At 43.0% G+C, this 14,301-nt stretch overlaps 1 protein-coding gene across 2 annotated transcripts in view; it reads right to left on the reverse strand.

Moving 5' to 3' along the window:
• Positions 1 to 14,301, reverse strand: part of LOC134957550 (vitamin D3 hydroxylase-associated protein-like) — a 181,824-nt gene that overhangs the window by 3,010 nt on the left and 164,513 nt on the right. For both annotated transcript variants that reach the window (XM_063939531.1, XM_063939532.1), the window contains exons 10-14: positions 8,916 to 9,015; positions 8,386 to 8,429; positions 5,368 to 5,407; positions 837 to 945; positions 84 to 229 (exon numbers count right to left, since the gene is read on the reverse strand). In XM_063939531.1, coding sequence (XP_063795601.1) covers positions 84 to 229; positions 837 to 945; positions 5,368 to 5,407; positions 8,386 to 8,429; positions 8,916 to 9,015 — 439 coding nt within the window. The remainder of the gene's footprint in view (positions 1 to 83; positions 230 to 836; positions 946 to 5,367; positions 5,408 to 8,385; positions 8,430 to 8,915; positions 9,016 to 14,301) is intronic.

Below are 14,301 nucleotides of genomic sequence, written 5' to 3' on the forward strand. Positions count from 1 at the left end.
TATGAGCATATCGAAACTACTGGGAGGAAAACCTTCTCTACACATTTGTAATATAAGGAGCTAAAGGGTTTCGTTGAACAAACCTTAATAAACTCTTTGTCCCAGAGATCATTATAGTAGCCCTTGTAATGTTTCAGCTCTTCCTCATCCTCAGGAGTCACAGTGGTCACAGGAAGACTCCCGGCAGGAAAGTTCAGCATGTTGTATAGCATGGTGAAACCAAAACCGGCTGGAAAATATGACACAACATCTGGTAAGAGCATCATGTTATGGTGGGTTCTTGGTTTGTATTCTATGCAATACATTGTGTCAGTAACCATCCATCTCCACATGAACAACTGTCAAATTAAATCAGAAGAAGACTCACATGCTAAAATCAGGAGAACACATAAATCCCCCTGATTAAGTAATCTGGGAAGCATCTCTGGGTCACTGACATATTTACAGAGGGGTAGGTCATTTATAAATATATACAAAGAGAGGAATGTTGAGGACACAATAAACTCCAGTCGCAGATGTCGAGATAGGACCATGAAATGAGCCCAACTAACAGTTTATTGGCCCCCAAAGCTGGTGAGCTGCATATGGATGCTATATACTGGCTATAAGTTCATCTTCCAAAGACTTGCTTCTCCCTTTCTATGTAAATGAATTCTAGACCAGAGAATGGCCACTGGTGGCCTTCACAAAACCACCTGTTCTCAGATCTCCACCTAACAGTCCATGTAGCTGTGGAAAAATGCACTGAGAGGAGTTTAAGATTGTAGAACCCACTCACCTTGTTATAAGCTCTAATATAGAATGTAAGAAGAATACAGCTAAACACCCAAATTTACCAAAAAGTTTTCCCGGGTGACCAATGTTGAAGGCTGGGCTCAGCATAGGACAAAGTAGTGCATCCAGACCAAGTTTCTTCCACTCATTGATGAAATTGCAACGATATTCCTAAAATCCAACAGACAGCAACGAGGTTAGATGTCTTATCTTTAATCTCTTCACTATTTTGCCACTTTGGCTCTAAGATTCGTTCCGACGTCGGAAAGAATCCCCGTCAGCCCTAGATTGTGTGTACACACTGGGGCGATGCTAATGGAGGTCAGAACAAACATGTTCCGTCCTCAATTAGCATAATACAGGACGCTAGCGACAAAATTTGATTTTATGTGCAGCACATAGAACCAAGCATCCATCGTTAGCGACCACGGGAGCGCGTAATCATGCATACACACTGAGCAATGTAGGCAAAATGTCGTTACAAAATGGCATTTCATGCCGACATTGCTCTAGTGTGTACCCAGCTTAAGGAAAGGAAGCAATCTGTAGCTGACAACAGCTCCTAGTCTTCCTGGCTCTTATATATTATTAATGAAATAGAATACACTATACAAGAGAGCGCATGAGATAAAATATATAAACAATTTATTAATATATTAATATAGATACTGGGAGTATCTTGTAAAACATAACATTGTAACCACATCAAGCGACTTCAGCCATTCTATGTGCCGGCACACTATTATAGTAATGCAGTCCCAAATAAAGCGTATTTAGGGTGATCCTGATGTTCCTGTTAGAGACTGATGTTGACTCTTAGTCCCAAATAGATATATTTCATAATAGTTTCCACATATTATTTAGAATGGTCACTATAGATTCTGCACTACCACAAAAAGTAGCCCTTTGAAGTTGAAAGTTAATATATCCTGCAATGAGCCTCCGTTAAAGACCAGTGTCTCTCAGCTGTTTAACAATAGGGAATTAGATTCCCCTGCTGTATAGACCTGTAAGATCTTTATATACACCACAGCCTAGCTGCGAAGGCATTTGCCAGGCCGCCTTGTTTTGGATCACGCAGCAGCCGCAGCCCATCCTGCAAATGGTCCGGACACGCCTCCATTGCCCAGACCGCACCCCCCAATGCTGTGTCGCGGCCCATAAAATGCTGCGATGTCACTCCGCCGTCGGGCCTTAGATTGCTATCGCAATCTGAGTCCTCGTGCATGCGATTTCCACACTAATGCGATTCATGTGAATCGGGCCCTCAGTACTGTGCTGTTCATTGTCTCAGGGCATCTGCTGGTGTAGACATACACTTTGCCATTCCACCGCCACCTGTACACACACACTCCAACAAAGGCCCTCATTCCGAGTTGTTCGCTTGCTAGCTGCTTTTAGTAGCATTGCACACGCTAGGCCGCCGCCCTCTGGGAGTGTATCTTAGCTTAGCAGAATAGCGAACGAAAGATTAGCAGAACTGCTAATAAATAATTCTTTGCAGTTTCTGAGTAGCTCCAGACCTACTCACAGATTGCAATAAGCTCAGTCCGTTTAGTTCCTGGTTTGACGTCACAAACACGCCCTGCGTTCGGACAGCCACTCCCCCGTTTCTCCAGACACTCCCGCGTTTTTACCTGACACACCTGCGTTTTTTAGCACACTCCTGGAAAACGCTCAGTTACCACCCAGAAACGCCCCTTTCCTGTCAATCGTTCACCGATCAGCAGTGCGACTGAAAAGCGCCGCAGGATCCACAGCAAAACTGCTAAGTTTTTAGTTAAATAACTAAGCGCATGCACCCTGCGTGCCTTGCGCATGCGCAATTTGCAAAAATCGCAGCATAACAAAAATCGGCAACGAGCGAACAACTCGGAATGACCCCCAAAATCTCCTCTGAAGAAAACTATTGGTTGCATAATCTATAACTCAGCAAGCCTCATATGAAAAACATCAAAGATATTAGTCAACATGAATACGTAGAAAATAATGACTGTTAAAATATAAATTGTGAATAAAAGATAAATAGAGGGTTACAATAATTCTTCTGTCTCTGATGGTCTAACAAACGTTTGGTGAACTGACACAATTAACATGATGGAAGGTCCAGGTTGGCATCTTCCCCTGTGGGAAGACCTGCTCTCACAGGGACCATTTTGGTATTAGATCCCTTCTAATTTGGCTTTATCAGCGTGGCTCTTGAAAACCGAGATCTTGACAGTCAAGGGAATTTTGGATGAGGTAGATAAAGTCTTAAATCTATAAAATCGGTGTCCGCTCATAGCTTACATAAGGGAAGAAGCCTTGGAGAGACATAAAGTGAAAAGAGATAAAGTACCAACCAATCAGCTCTTAACTGAGTTTAAAAAATGACAGTTAGTAGCTGATTGGTTGGTAGTTTATCTCTCTCCACTTTATCACTCTCCAAGCCTAAGTACATCTGCCCCACAGAGTTCTGAAGTCATATACAGTGAAAAGTCACAGATCCGCCTTCCTGGGGGTGTGGTTCATCAAATCGACAGTATCTAGGTCGACAATGTTTAGGTCGACCACTATAGGTCAACAGTCACTAGGTCGACATGGATGGAAGGTCGACAGGGTTTCTAGGTCGACATGTGCTAGGTCGACAGGTCTAAAGGTCGACATGAGGATTTTTTTTTTTGTGTCGTTTTCTTCGTAGAGTGACCGGGATCCCAAATTAGTGCACGGCGTCCCCTCGCATGGCTCGCTTCGCTCGCCATGCTTCGGGCATGGTGCCTTCGCTCCGCTACCGCTTCGCTCGGCACAGATTACCGTTCCAATCGTAGTCCACGTGGATCGTTAAGTATGAAAAAATTCAAAAAAAAGAAGAAAAAATGTGAAAAACTCATGTTGACCTTTAGACCTGTCGACCTAGCACATGTCGACCTAGAAACCCTGTCGACCTTCCATCCATGTCGACCTAGTGACTGTCAACCTATAGTGGTCGACCTAAACATTGTCGACCTAGATACTGTCGATCTTCAGACCGGATCCCCTTCCTGGATGGACATGACTTGCAGTGCTCAAACCATAGTGCAAGATGTGAATTGATGATGATGATGATGATGATGATGATGACGATGACGACGACGACGTCCACACGTTGCGCTTGATTGGCCAAATGTTTCAAATACACACCCATTTATGCAAATACAGTTAAACTGATGTAATTGTGATTTAAAAGCAAGATTACATGTTTGTAAGAAATAAAGTATGTTTCCTACCAGTTTGGGAAGAGAAACGCCATCCAGGTGTGGTGCATTAGGTCGACATGAGTTAGGTCGACATACATTGGGTCGACATGCAGTAGGTCGACATGGTCAGTAGGTCAGCATGTGCTAGGTCGACATGGGAAAAGGTTGACATGAGTTTTTTTACTTTTTTGTTGCCGTTTTCTTCTAAAGTAACGGGAAACCCCAATTAGGGAACCCTCGCGGGCAAGGTGCCTCGGCACAGGTTACCGTTCCCAATTGTAGTCCACGTGGATCGTTAAGTATGAACAAACTCAAAAAATGGAAAAAATTGTGAAAAACTCATGTCGATCTTTTTCCATGTTGACCTAGTGATCATGTCGACCTAATGCATGTTGACCAAATGTGGTCGACCCAATGTACAGTATGTCAACCTAACTCATGTCGACCTAATGACCGCCATCCACGCCATCCATATGTTATTAGCGCTGACTTACAAAAAAAATTAAATGTTATATTTGCATCTTGCTTGATTAGAATTTCTCATCCTCCTAGCGACTTATGCACTTATTGCCTGCATTATAATAATAATAATAATTTTATTTATATAGCGCTCTTTCTCCAATAGGACTCAAGGCGCTTATATGGGCATTTACTGTCATCTCTATGCACTGTGTACTGCGATTTGTAGCATCTTGTGTACTCATGGTGAACCCGCGCCTTCTGTCATGTTCCTGGCACGTGTGATCCTGGCACGTGCCATATTGCGCATGAACCTAACTTAGAATAGGCTGCAAAAATGTGATTTTGTAATAACGTTTGCGGCCATCTCTGAATACGGCCCATACAGATGGGTCCACGGTTATCTTGACTAGTTTGCTGCGCCTAGGCACAACATGGTTTATTAACATAAACACTTCATCTATTGTTCTCAGCTGCAATACAATACAGAGAACAATTCAGCAGGGGATTAAGTCATTACAGCAGGGGATTAAAGGGGGGTACTCACGGAGCGATATTCTAAGCAATCTGACTAGATTGCTTAGAATTTAAGCATGATCGCTCGGTGTGTAGCTCCTACAGCGATAGCGATACGCAGCCCCGCGCATCGCTATAGCTGGTGCTAGATTGGCCTGCATGCAGGCCAATCTAGCGGGTCGCTCACTTCACCCGCTGGGTGAAATGAGCGCTCCCCCTGCACAGATCGCGCTGTGCTGAGCGGCGGGAGAGATGTGTGCTGAGTGGTTCGCTCAGCACACATCTCTCCCACATTGGCCCATCTATATGGGCCTTAAGTCCAACTGCCCAGTCTCAGTTAATCCTATTAAAGATCAAGAAAAATATGGACCCATCTGTAGATCATCACATGTGGATATTTTACCTTAATTGCTGTGTAATGTTTCCACAGGTCTTTCACAGAGCTGAAAATCACAAGAAGAGATTAGTCAGGCGACAGACAGGGATTTCTGTGTTCTCACATCATGGGGGTCATTCCGAGTTGTTCGCTCGCTAGCTGCTTTTAGCAGCATTGCACACGCTAGGCCGCCGCCCTTTGGGAGTGTATCTTAGCATAGCAGAATTGCGAACGAAAGATTAGCAGAATTGCGAATAGAAAATTCTTAGCAGTTTCTGAGTAGCTCGAGACCTACTCACAGATTGCGATCAGCTCAGGCTGTTTCGTTCCTGGTTTGACGTCACAAACACGCCTTGCGTTCGGCCAACCACTCCCCCGTTTCTCCAGACACCCCCTCGTTTTTCCCTGACACGCCTGCGTTTTTTAGCCAACGCCGGGAAAACGCTGAGTTGCCGCCCAGAAACGCCCCTTTCCTGTCAATCATTTACCGAACACCAGTGCGACTGAAAAGCGCGTCAGAAGCCACAGCAAAACAGCTAAGTTTTTAGTAAAATAACTAAGCGCATGCGCAGTAAGCGACTAATCGCAGAATAGCAAAAATCGGCAACGAGCGAGCAACTCGGAATGACCCCCAATATGCAAGTCACTTCCATTCACTTCCATTTACTAATTGTGTCAGCTCTTCTCTCACTTCAGTACTGATTCAGTAAATATATTTTCTTGGGATTTTCTTCAACCAGCATTTCTCCGTATCCAGTACTATTTCTCTAATGCCTTCCTATCTTTTATTGAGTTTATTTACAATATTTTATTAATATCACTTTTTATTGTTACTAGAGGAAAAGACAATGGGCCAAATTCAGACCTGATCGCTAGCAGGCAATTTTTGCACTGCTGCGATCGGATAGTCGCCGCCCATAGGGGAGTGTATTTTAGCTGTGCAAGCGTGCGATTGCATGTGTAGCAGAGCTGTACAAACAGTTCTTGTACAGTCTCTGCGCAGCCCAGGACTTACTCAGCCGCTGCGATCACATCAGCCTGTCCGGGGCCCGAATTGACGTCAGGAATCCTCCCTGCAAACGCTTGGGAACGCCTGCGTTTTTCCAACCACTCTCTGAAAACGATCAGTTGCCACCCACGAATGCCTTTTTCCCGTCAATCTCCTTGAGAACGGCCGTGCGAATGGATTCTTCTTACAAACCCATCACTGAGCGGCGATCCGCTTTGTACCCGTGCGACGCGCCTGTGCATTACAGTGCATACGCATGCGCAGTTTAGACTTGATCGCAGGCTGTACGAAAACGCAGCCTAGCGATCAGGTCTGAATTAGGCCCATAATCGGAGACGAAACTCAAACACAGCCCCAACTTCCATTGCGGAGTGTGACACTGTAACACCTTCAGTATATTACACTTTATTGCAGTATTATATTGTGTACAAATAGGGTAATGTGATGTTAGCATTTATATGGTCACTCAGCATCTCTACACTATTGTTAGGTGTAAGTATTTTGTTTGTACGCCACTGGTATAACTAATGCAGAAATACTGCTAACTCAATATACACAGATTAATATGTAATTTATGATATCGGATATGTGGAATGGCCAAGGTGGCGGTATCACTGTAACGTATGGAGTCATGATGTCATTGGTCAAAATGCCGATATCCACAATGTCGATAGCAGAAGGTTGACATTGGTGATGTCAACGGGATACGTTCATTAGGCTGACCACACTTAGGTCAACAGTCATTAGGTCGACCACTATTGGTCGACATGCATTAGGCCGACATGGTCACTAGGTCAACATGGTGATTAGGTCGACGTGGAAAAAGGTAAACATGAGTTTTTCAAAAAATATTTTCTTTTTTTGCACTTTTTCATACTTTACGATCCACGTGGACTACGGTTGGGAATAGTGACCAGTGCTTAGCGCAATGAGACAACTTGCCCGAAGTATGGCGAGCAAAGCGAGCCATGTGAGGGGATACGGTGCACTAATTGGGGTTCCCCGTCACTTTACGAAGAAAACGACACCCATGTCGACCTTGTTCACGTCAACCTAATGACCATGTCAACATAGTGACCGTGTCGACCTAATGCATGTCGACCAATATTGGTCAACCTAATGACTGTCGACCTAGGTGTGGTCGACCTAATGACCCATACCCATGTCAACATGGTTAAAATGTTAACAGAATTAATGTCGACACCTGCAAAATGTTGATAGTGACAGAATGTCGACGTTGGAAATTGACATAATGTCCAAATGTAAATGTCAACATAGTTATAACGTCAACATTTCCAGTAGGCTTAGGCTCACGGATGCTCTTTGTCAACATGCCAACAATGTCAAAAATGACATCCGTGTTCACAGCGTTAAGATCGACATAAACATGTCAACATTCTAATTTTCATGATGTATGTCGACATTGTGACCGCCGATTAGATGCAGCACACGCTCTGGAGCTGATTGTCAGTCAGGCTAAGTTCAGTACTAAACAAATTATATGTTTATAATCCTTCATCTGGGCTTTTAAGACAAATGCAAATGATTATCAGTGGCAAACGCAGGATTTGCATGGGGGCGTTTCCAGAACTGGGTGGAGCCAAGCACGGGGGTGGGGACTGAGGTGACCCAGTATATGCTGGGTCCGTAAAACTAGTGTGTCTGTTTTTTATATATATATATATATATATATATATATATGCATATCTACCCATATATATATATACACCGTATATATATATATATATATATATATATATATAAATACAATAATATTTTTTGGGGCGGAGGGGGGTTTCTGGGTGCTCGGAAACCCTACCTGCGTGCGCCACTGATTATAGATACAGTAGATCCTGTAGATGCATTAATATATAGTTATTTATCTGATGAGCGGAAATTTTATTTTCTATCATGGATATGGATATTAGGTAGGGACAAATGTTGTGCTAGTAACTTACTGAAGCAGTTATAATGAATGTGCTACTAGACCGTGCAAAGCATTATGGGTAAGAGCCAGAAAGAAAGCCCCAACTCACCTCACTCCACAATGCGCTTCCAAGTGATTTGCAATTCTTGGGAACTAGAATGAAATATTAATTATATTATAATTAGATAAAACTATAAAACAACCAAATTATTGACAATGAAATTTGAACTAATAATCGTGCGACTTGCACCAACTTCTGCATAACGCTCTGTGGGGGAATTCAAATGTTTGAAAAGTCAGTTGGGTATCTGTTTTTTCCTATCTAATAGACAGGAAAAAACAGACTCCCAACCGACTTTTCAAACATTTGAATTTCCCCCTAAGTGTGCAACGTGGGCACTTTCAGTGCAGTGGTACTTCTGCAATATGGGTAAATTTAGAGGAGATATAATAAAATCAGAATTTTACTCATCTTTTGTCGGTTTATGAGTGAAAAGTTATATTTACTGTGATTTATGAGAATGAATTTCATAAATATAACATTTTATAGTGACCTGAACCCAAGGTCTAAAAATTAACAAGGTGCCAGACGGACGTGGTCACGACAATTCTCTTTATGCAGAAATTAGTTTTACTTACCATAGGTCTCATAAATAAGGACACAATTTTCTTCACAATGACTGGGATGTTATACAGGAAAATCTGCTGTTTCAGGTTTGGATCCACAATGTCGCCTTTACTGCAATGTGTGAGAAAAATTTGGTTGACATGTCCTATACAGTAGGTGTGAAACCTAGGCATGGCATAACAAAAGGTCGACATGAGTTTTTTTTTTGTTTTTTTGGTGTTGTTTTCTCCGTCAAGTGACTGTAAACCCCAATTAGTGCACCGTGTCCCCTTGCATGGCTCGCTTCTCTCGCCATGCTGCGGGCAAGGTGCCTCGCTCTGCTACCGCTGCGCTCGGCACAGGTTACCGTTCCCAATCATAGTCCACGTGGATTGTAAAGTATGAAAAATAAGAAAATAAAAATTATGAAAACTCATGTTTACCTTTTTCATGTCGACCTAATGGACGTGTCGACCTGTTTCTAGTGTTGACCTACCCACTGTCGACCTTATTGGTGTCAGCCTTGAGTCCGGATACCGTAAAACCTAGGAGGTTAGCAGTAGGCCACACAGTGATCTTAAATCAGACTTGCAGGCTTATTGTGGAACAGCAGAAAGAGTAACAGAGGTAATGGCTGTAGTGGCAGTATAACCATCTAGCAGTGGTAACAGCGGTAACAGGAACTCACATCTACAGCCGTGGTGCAAAAGTTTTGAGAATGACGCAAGTATTGGTTTTCACAAAGTTTGCTACGTCAGTGTTTTTAGACCTTTTTGTCAGATGTTACTGTGGTATACTGAGGTAAAATTACAAGCAGGTGTCAGAGGCTTTTATTGACAATTATTACATTAACTTTATGCAAAGAGTCAATATTTGCTGTGTTGACCCTTCTTTTTCAAGACCTCTGCAACTTGTCCTGGCATGCTGTCAATCAACTTCTGGGCCACATACTGACTGATGGCCGACCCATTCTTACCTAATCAGTGCTTGGAGTTCGTCAGAATTTGTGTGTTTTTGTTTGTCCACCCGACTCTTGAGGATTGATCACAAGTTCTCAATGGGATTAAAGTCTGGGTAGGTTCCTGGCCATGGACCCAAAATGTCAATGTTTTATTTCCCGAGCCACTTAGTTATCACTTTCGCCTTATGGCAAGGTGCTCCATCATACTGGAAAAGGCATTGTTCATCACCAAACTGTTCTTGGATGGTTGGGAGAAGTTGCTCTTGGAGGAGGTCTTGGTACCATTCTTTATTTATGGCTGTGTTGTTAGGCAAAATTGTGAGTGAACCCACTACCATGGCTGAGAAGAAACCCCACACATGAATGGCCTCAGGATGCTTTACTGTTGGCATGACTCAGGACTGATGGTAGCGCTCACCTTTCCACTGATCTATATTGTAATCTGAAATCTTGTTTATTACTTCACATTTTGCTTTAATGAAGTAAACGCGTATCATTCTTGTGAATTCATTAATGAATGTTAGGAAATATCTGTGTCTACTTATTGATTATGTCCATCAGCCCATACACATCTGTATGCACCAATGCAAGGGGAGCCTCAGCTCTGGTTGCTGACAGTGGGCTTGCGTAATTACCTGCTATAAAGCTCTAACATGAAATACATTGGGGATAAACCCCTGGTGTCCCCCAGCACACCGAGCTGTACCTGTACCAAGACAGGAAAGACATATATATATATATATATATATATATATATATACATACATATATATACATATAATAGAAATCCAGAGGTCTTTGTTACGTATAGTTTGCAAACGTATGATAAGCCACCAGGCCCCGGGGCCTGGTGGCTTATCATACGTTTGCAAACTGTATGTAACTAAGACCTCTGGATTTCTGTTATATATATTAGAGATGAGCGGGTTCGGTTTCTTTGAATCCGAACCCGCACGAACTTCACTTTTTTTTTCACGGGTCCGAGCGACTCGGATCTTCCCGCCTTGCTCGGTTAACCCGAGCGCGCCCGAACGTCATCATGACGCTGTCGGATTCTCGCGAGACTCGGATTCTATATAAGGAGCCGCGCGTCGCCGCCATTTTCACACGTGCATTGAGATTGATAGTGAGAGGACGTGGCTGGCGTCCTCTCCATTAGAATAGATTAGAAGAGAGAGAGAGAGAGAGAGATTGTGCAGACAGAGTTTACCACAGTGACCAGTGCAGTTGTTGTTAAGTTAACTTTTATTTAATATATCCGTTCTCTGCTATATCCGTTCTCTGCCTGAAAAAAACGATACACAGCAGTCACACAGTGTGACTCAGTCTGTGTGCACTCAGCTCAGCCCAGTGTGCTGCACATCAATGTATAAAAGCTTATAATAATTGTGGGGGAGACTGGGGAGCACTGCAGGTTGTTATAGCAGGAGCCAGGAGTACATAATATTATATTAATTTAAAATTAAACAGTGCACACTTTTGCTGCAGGAGTGCCACTGCCAGTGTGACTAGTGGTGACCAGTGCCTGACCACCAGTATAGTAGTATATTGTTGTATACTATCTCTTTATCAACCAGTCTATATTAGCAGCAGACACAGTACAGTGCGGTAGTTCACGGCTGTGGCTACCTCTGTGTCGGCAGTCGGCACTCGGCAGGCAGTCCGTCCATCCATAATTGTATAATTATATACCACCTAACCGTGGTATTTTTTTTTCTTTCTTTATACCGTCGTCATAGTCATACTAGTTGTTACGAGTATACTACTATCTCTTTATCAACCAGTGTACAGTGCGGTAGTTCACGGCTGTGGCTACCTCTGTGTCGGCAGTCGGCAGGCAGTCCGTCCATCCATAATTGTATTATTATAATATATACCACCTAACCGTGGTTTTTTTTTCATTCTTTATACCGTCATAGTGTCATACTAGTTGTTACGAGTATACTACTATCTCTTTATCAACCAGTGTACAGTGCGGTAGTTCACGGCTGTGGCTACCTCTGTGTCGGCAGTCGGCAGGCAGTCCGTCCATCCATAATTGTATTATAATATATACCACCTAACCTTGGTTTTTTTTTCATTCTTTATACCGTCATAGTGTCATACTAGTTGTTACGAGTATACTACTATCTCTTTATCAACCAGTGTACAGTGCGGTAGTTCACGGCTGTGGCTACCTCTGTGTCGGCAGTCGGCAGGCAGTCCGTCCATCCATAATTGTATTATAATATATACCACCTAACCGTGGTTTTTTTTTCATTCTTTATACCGTCATAGTCAGTCATACTAGTTGTTACGAGTATACTACTATCTCTTTATCAACCAGTGTACAGTGCGGTAGTTCACGGCTGTGGCTACCTCTGTGTCGGCACTCGGCAGGCAGTCCGTCCATCCATAATTGTATTATAATATATACCACCTAACCGTGGTTTTTTTTTCATTCTTTATACCGTCATAGTCAGTCATACTAGTTGTTACGAGTATACTACTATCTCTTTATCAACCAGTGTACAGTGCGGTAGTTCACGGCTGTGGCTACCTCTGTGTCGGCACTCGGCAGCCCGTCCATAATTGTATATACCAGTGACCTAACCGTGGTTTTTTTTTCTTTCTTTATACATACATACTAGTTACGAGTATACTATCTCTTTATCAACCAGTCTATATATTAGCAGCAGACACAGTACAGTGCGGTAGTTCACGGCTGTGGCTACCTCTGTGTCGGCACTCGGCAGCCCGTCCATAATTGTATATACCACCTAACCGTGGTTTTTTTTTCTTTCTTTATACATACATACTAGTTACGAGTATACTATCTCTTTATCAACCAGTCTATATATTAGCAGCAGACACAGTACAGTGCGGTAGTTCACGGCTGTGGCTACCTCTGTGTCGGCACTCGGCAGCCCGTCCATAATTGTATATACCAGTGACCTAACCGTGGTTTTTTTTTCTTTCTTTATACATACATACTAGTTACGAGTATACTATCTCTTTATCAACCAGTCTATATATTAGCAGCAGACACAGTACAGTGCGGTAGTTCACGGCTGTGGCTACCTCTGTGTCGGCACTCGGCAGCCCGTCCATAATTGTATATACCAGTGACCTAACCGTGGTTTTTTTTTCTTTCTTTATACATACATACTAGTTACGAGTATACTATCTCTTTATCAACCAGTCTATATATTAGCAGCAGACACAGTACAGTGCGGTAGTTCACGGCTGTGGCTACCTCTGTGTCGGCACTCGGCAGCCCGTCCATAATTGTATATACCACCTAACCGTGGTTTTTTTTTCTTTCTTTATACATACATACTAGTTACGAGTATACTATCTCTTTATCAACCAGTCTATATATTAGCAGCAGACACAGTACAGTGCGGTAGTTCACGGCTGTGGCTACCTCTGTGTCGGCACTCGGCAGCCCGTCCATAATTGTATACTAGTATCCAATCCATCCATCTCCATTGTTTACCTGAGGTGCCTTTTAGTTGTGCCTATTAAAATATGGAGAACAAAAATGCCACTCCTAGATGGGCCCGGTGTTTGTGTCGGCCACTAGGGTCGCTAATCTTACTCACACAGCTACCTCATTGCGCCTCTTTTTTTCTTTGCGTCATGTGCTGTTTGGGGAGGGTTTTTTGGAAGGGACATCCTGCGTGACACTGCAGTGCCACTCCTAGATGGGCCCGGTGTTTGTGTCGGCCACTAGGGTCGCTTATCTTACTCACACAGCGACCTCGGTGCAAATTTTAGGACTAAAAATAATATTGTGAGGTGTGAGGTATTCAGAATAGACTGAAAATGAGTGTAAATTATGGTTTTTGAGGTTAATAATACTTTGGGATCAAAATGACCCCCAAATTCTATGATTTAAGCTGTTTTTTAGTGTTTTTGGAAAAAAACACCCGAATCCAAAACACACCCGAATCCGACAAAAATAATTCGGTGAGGTTTTGCCAAAACGCGTTCGAACCCAAAACACGGCCGCGGAACCGAACCCAAAACCAAAACACAAAACCCGAAAAATTTCAGGCGCTCATCTCTAATATATATATATATGTATATATATATATATATATAGTCTTTCATGTCTTGGTATAGGTACAGCTCGGTGTGCTGGGGGACACCAGGGGTTCATCCCCAATGTATTTCTAGCCAGACTACCCCCTCACTTCCATGCACCTGAATTGTATTTCCTAATTGATTCGAGCAACTTACATTTTGTTCCATAAAGCTCTAACATGTCAGTGTCTCAGCGTCACTCACAATTATGACCATCACCATTCCATCAAGGAACTCCTGGACTTTATCATACCCCAGGTGAGCTAGCCACCTGTGCCAGAGTTCCATACAATGACTTGAATCAGAGGCCATCATCACACGTCACTCCTCTGTGTCTAGGACATAAGCTTGCTGGCATCACAATCCCTCTTTTATTCCGCGCAGCACAT

Source organism: Pseudophryne corroboree, chromosome 9 (genome assembly GCF_028390025.1).
Source record: "Pseudophryne corroboree isolate aPseCor3 chromosome 9, aPseCor3.hap2, whole genome shotgun sequence".
Lineage (NCBI taxonomy): Eukaryota > Metazoa > Chordata > Amphibia > Anura > Myobatrachidae > Pseudophryne > Pseudophryne corroboree.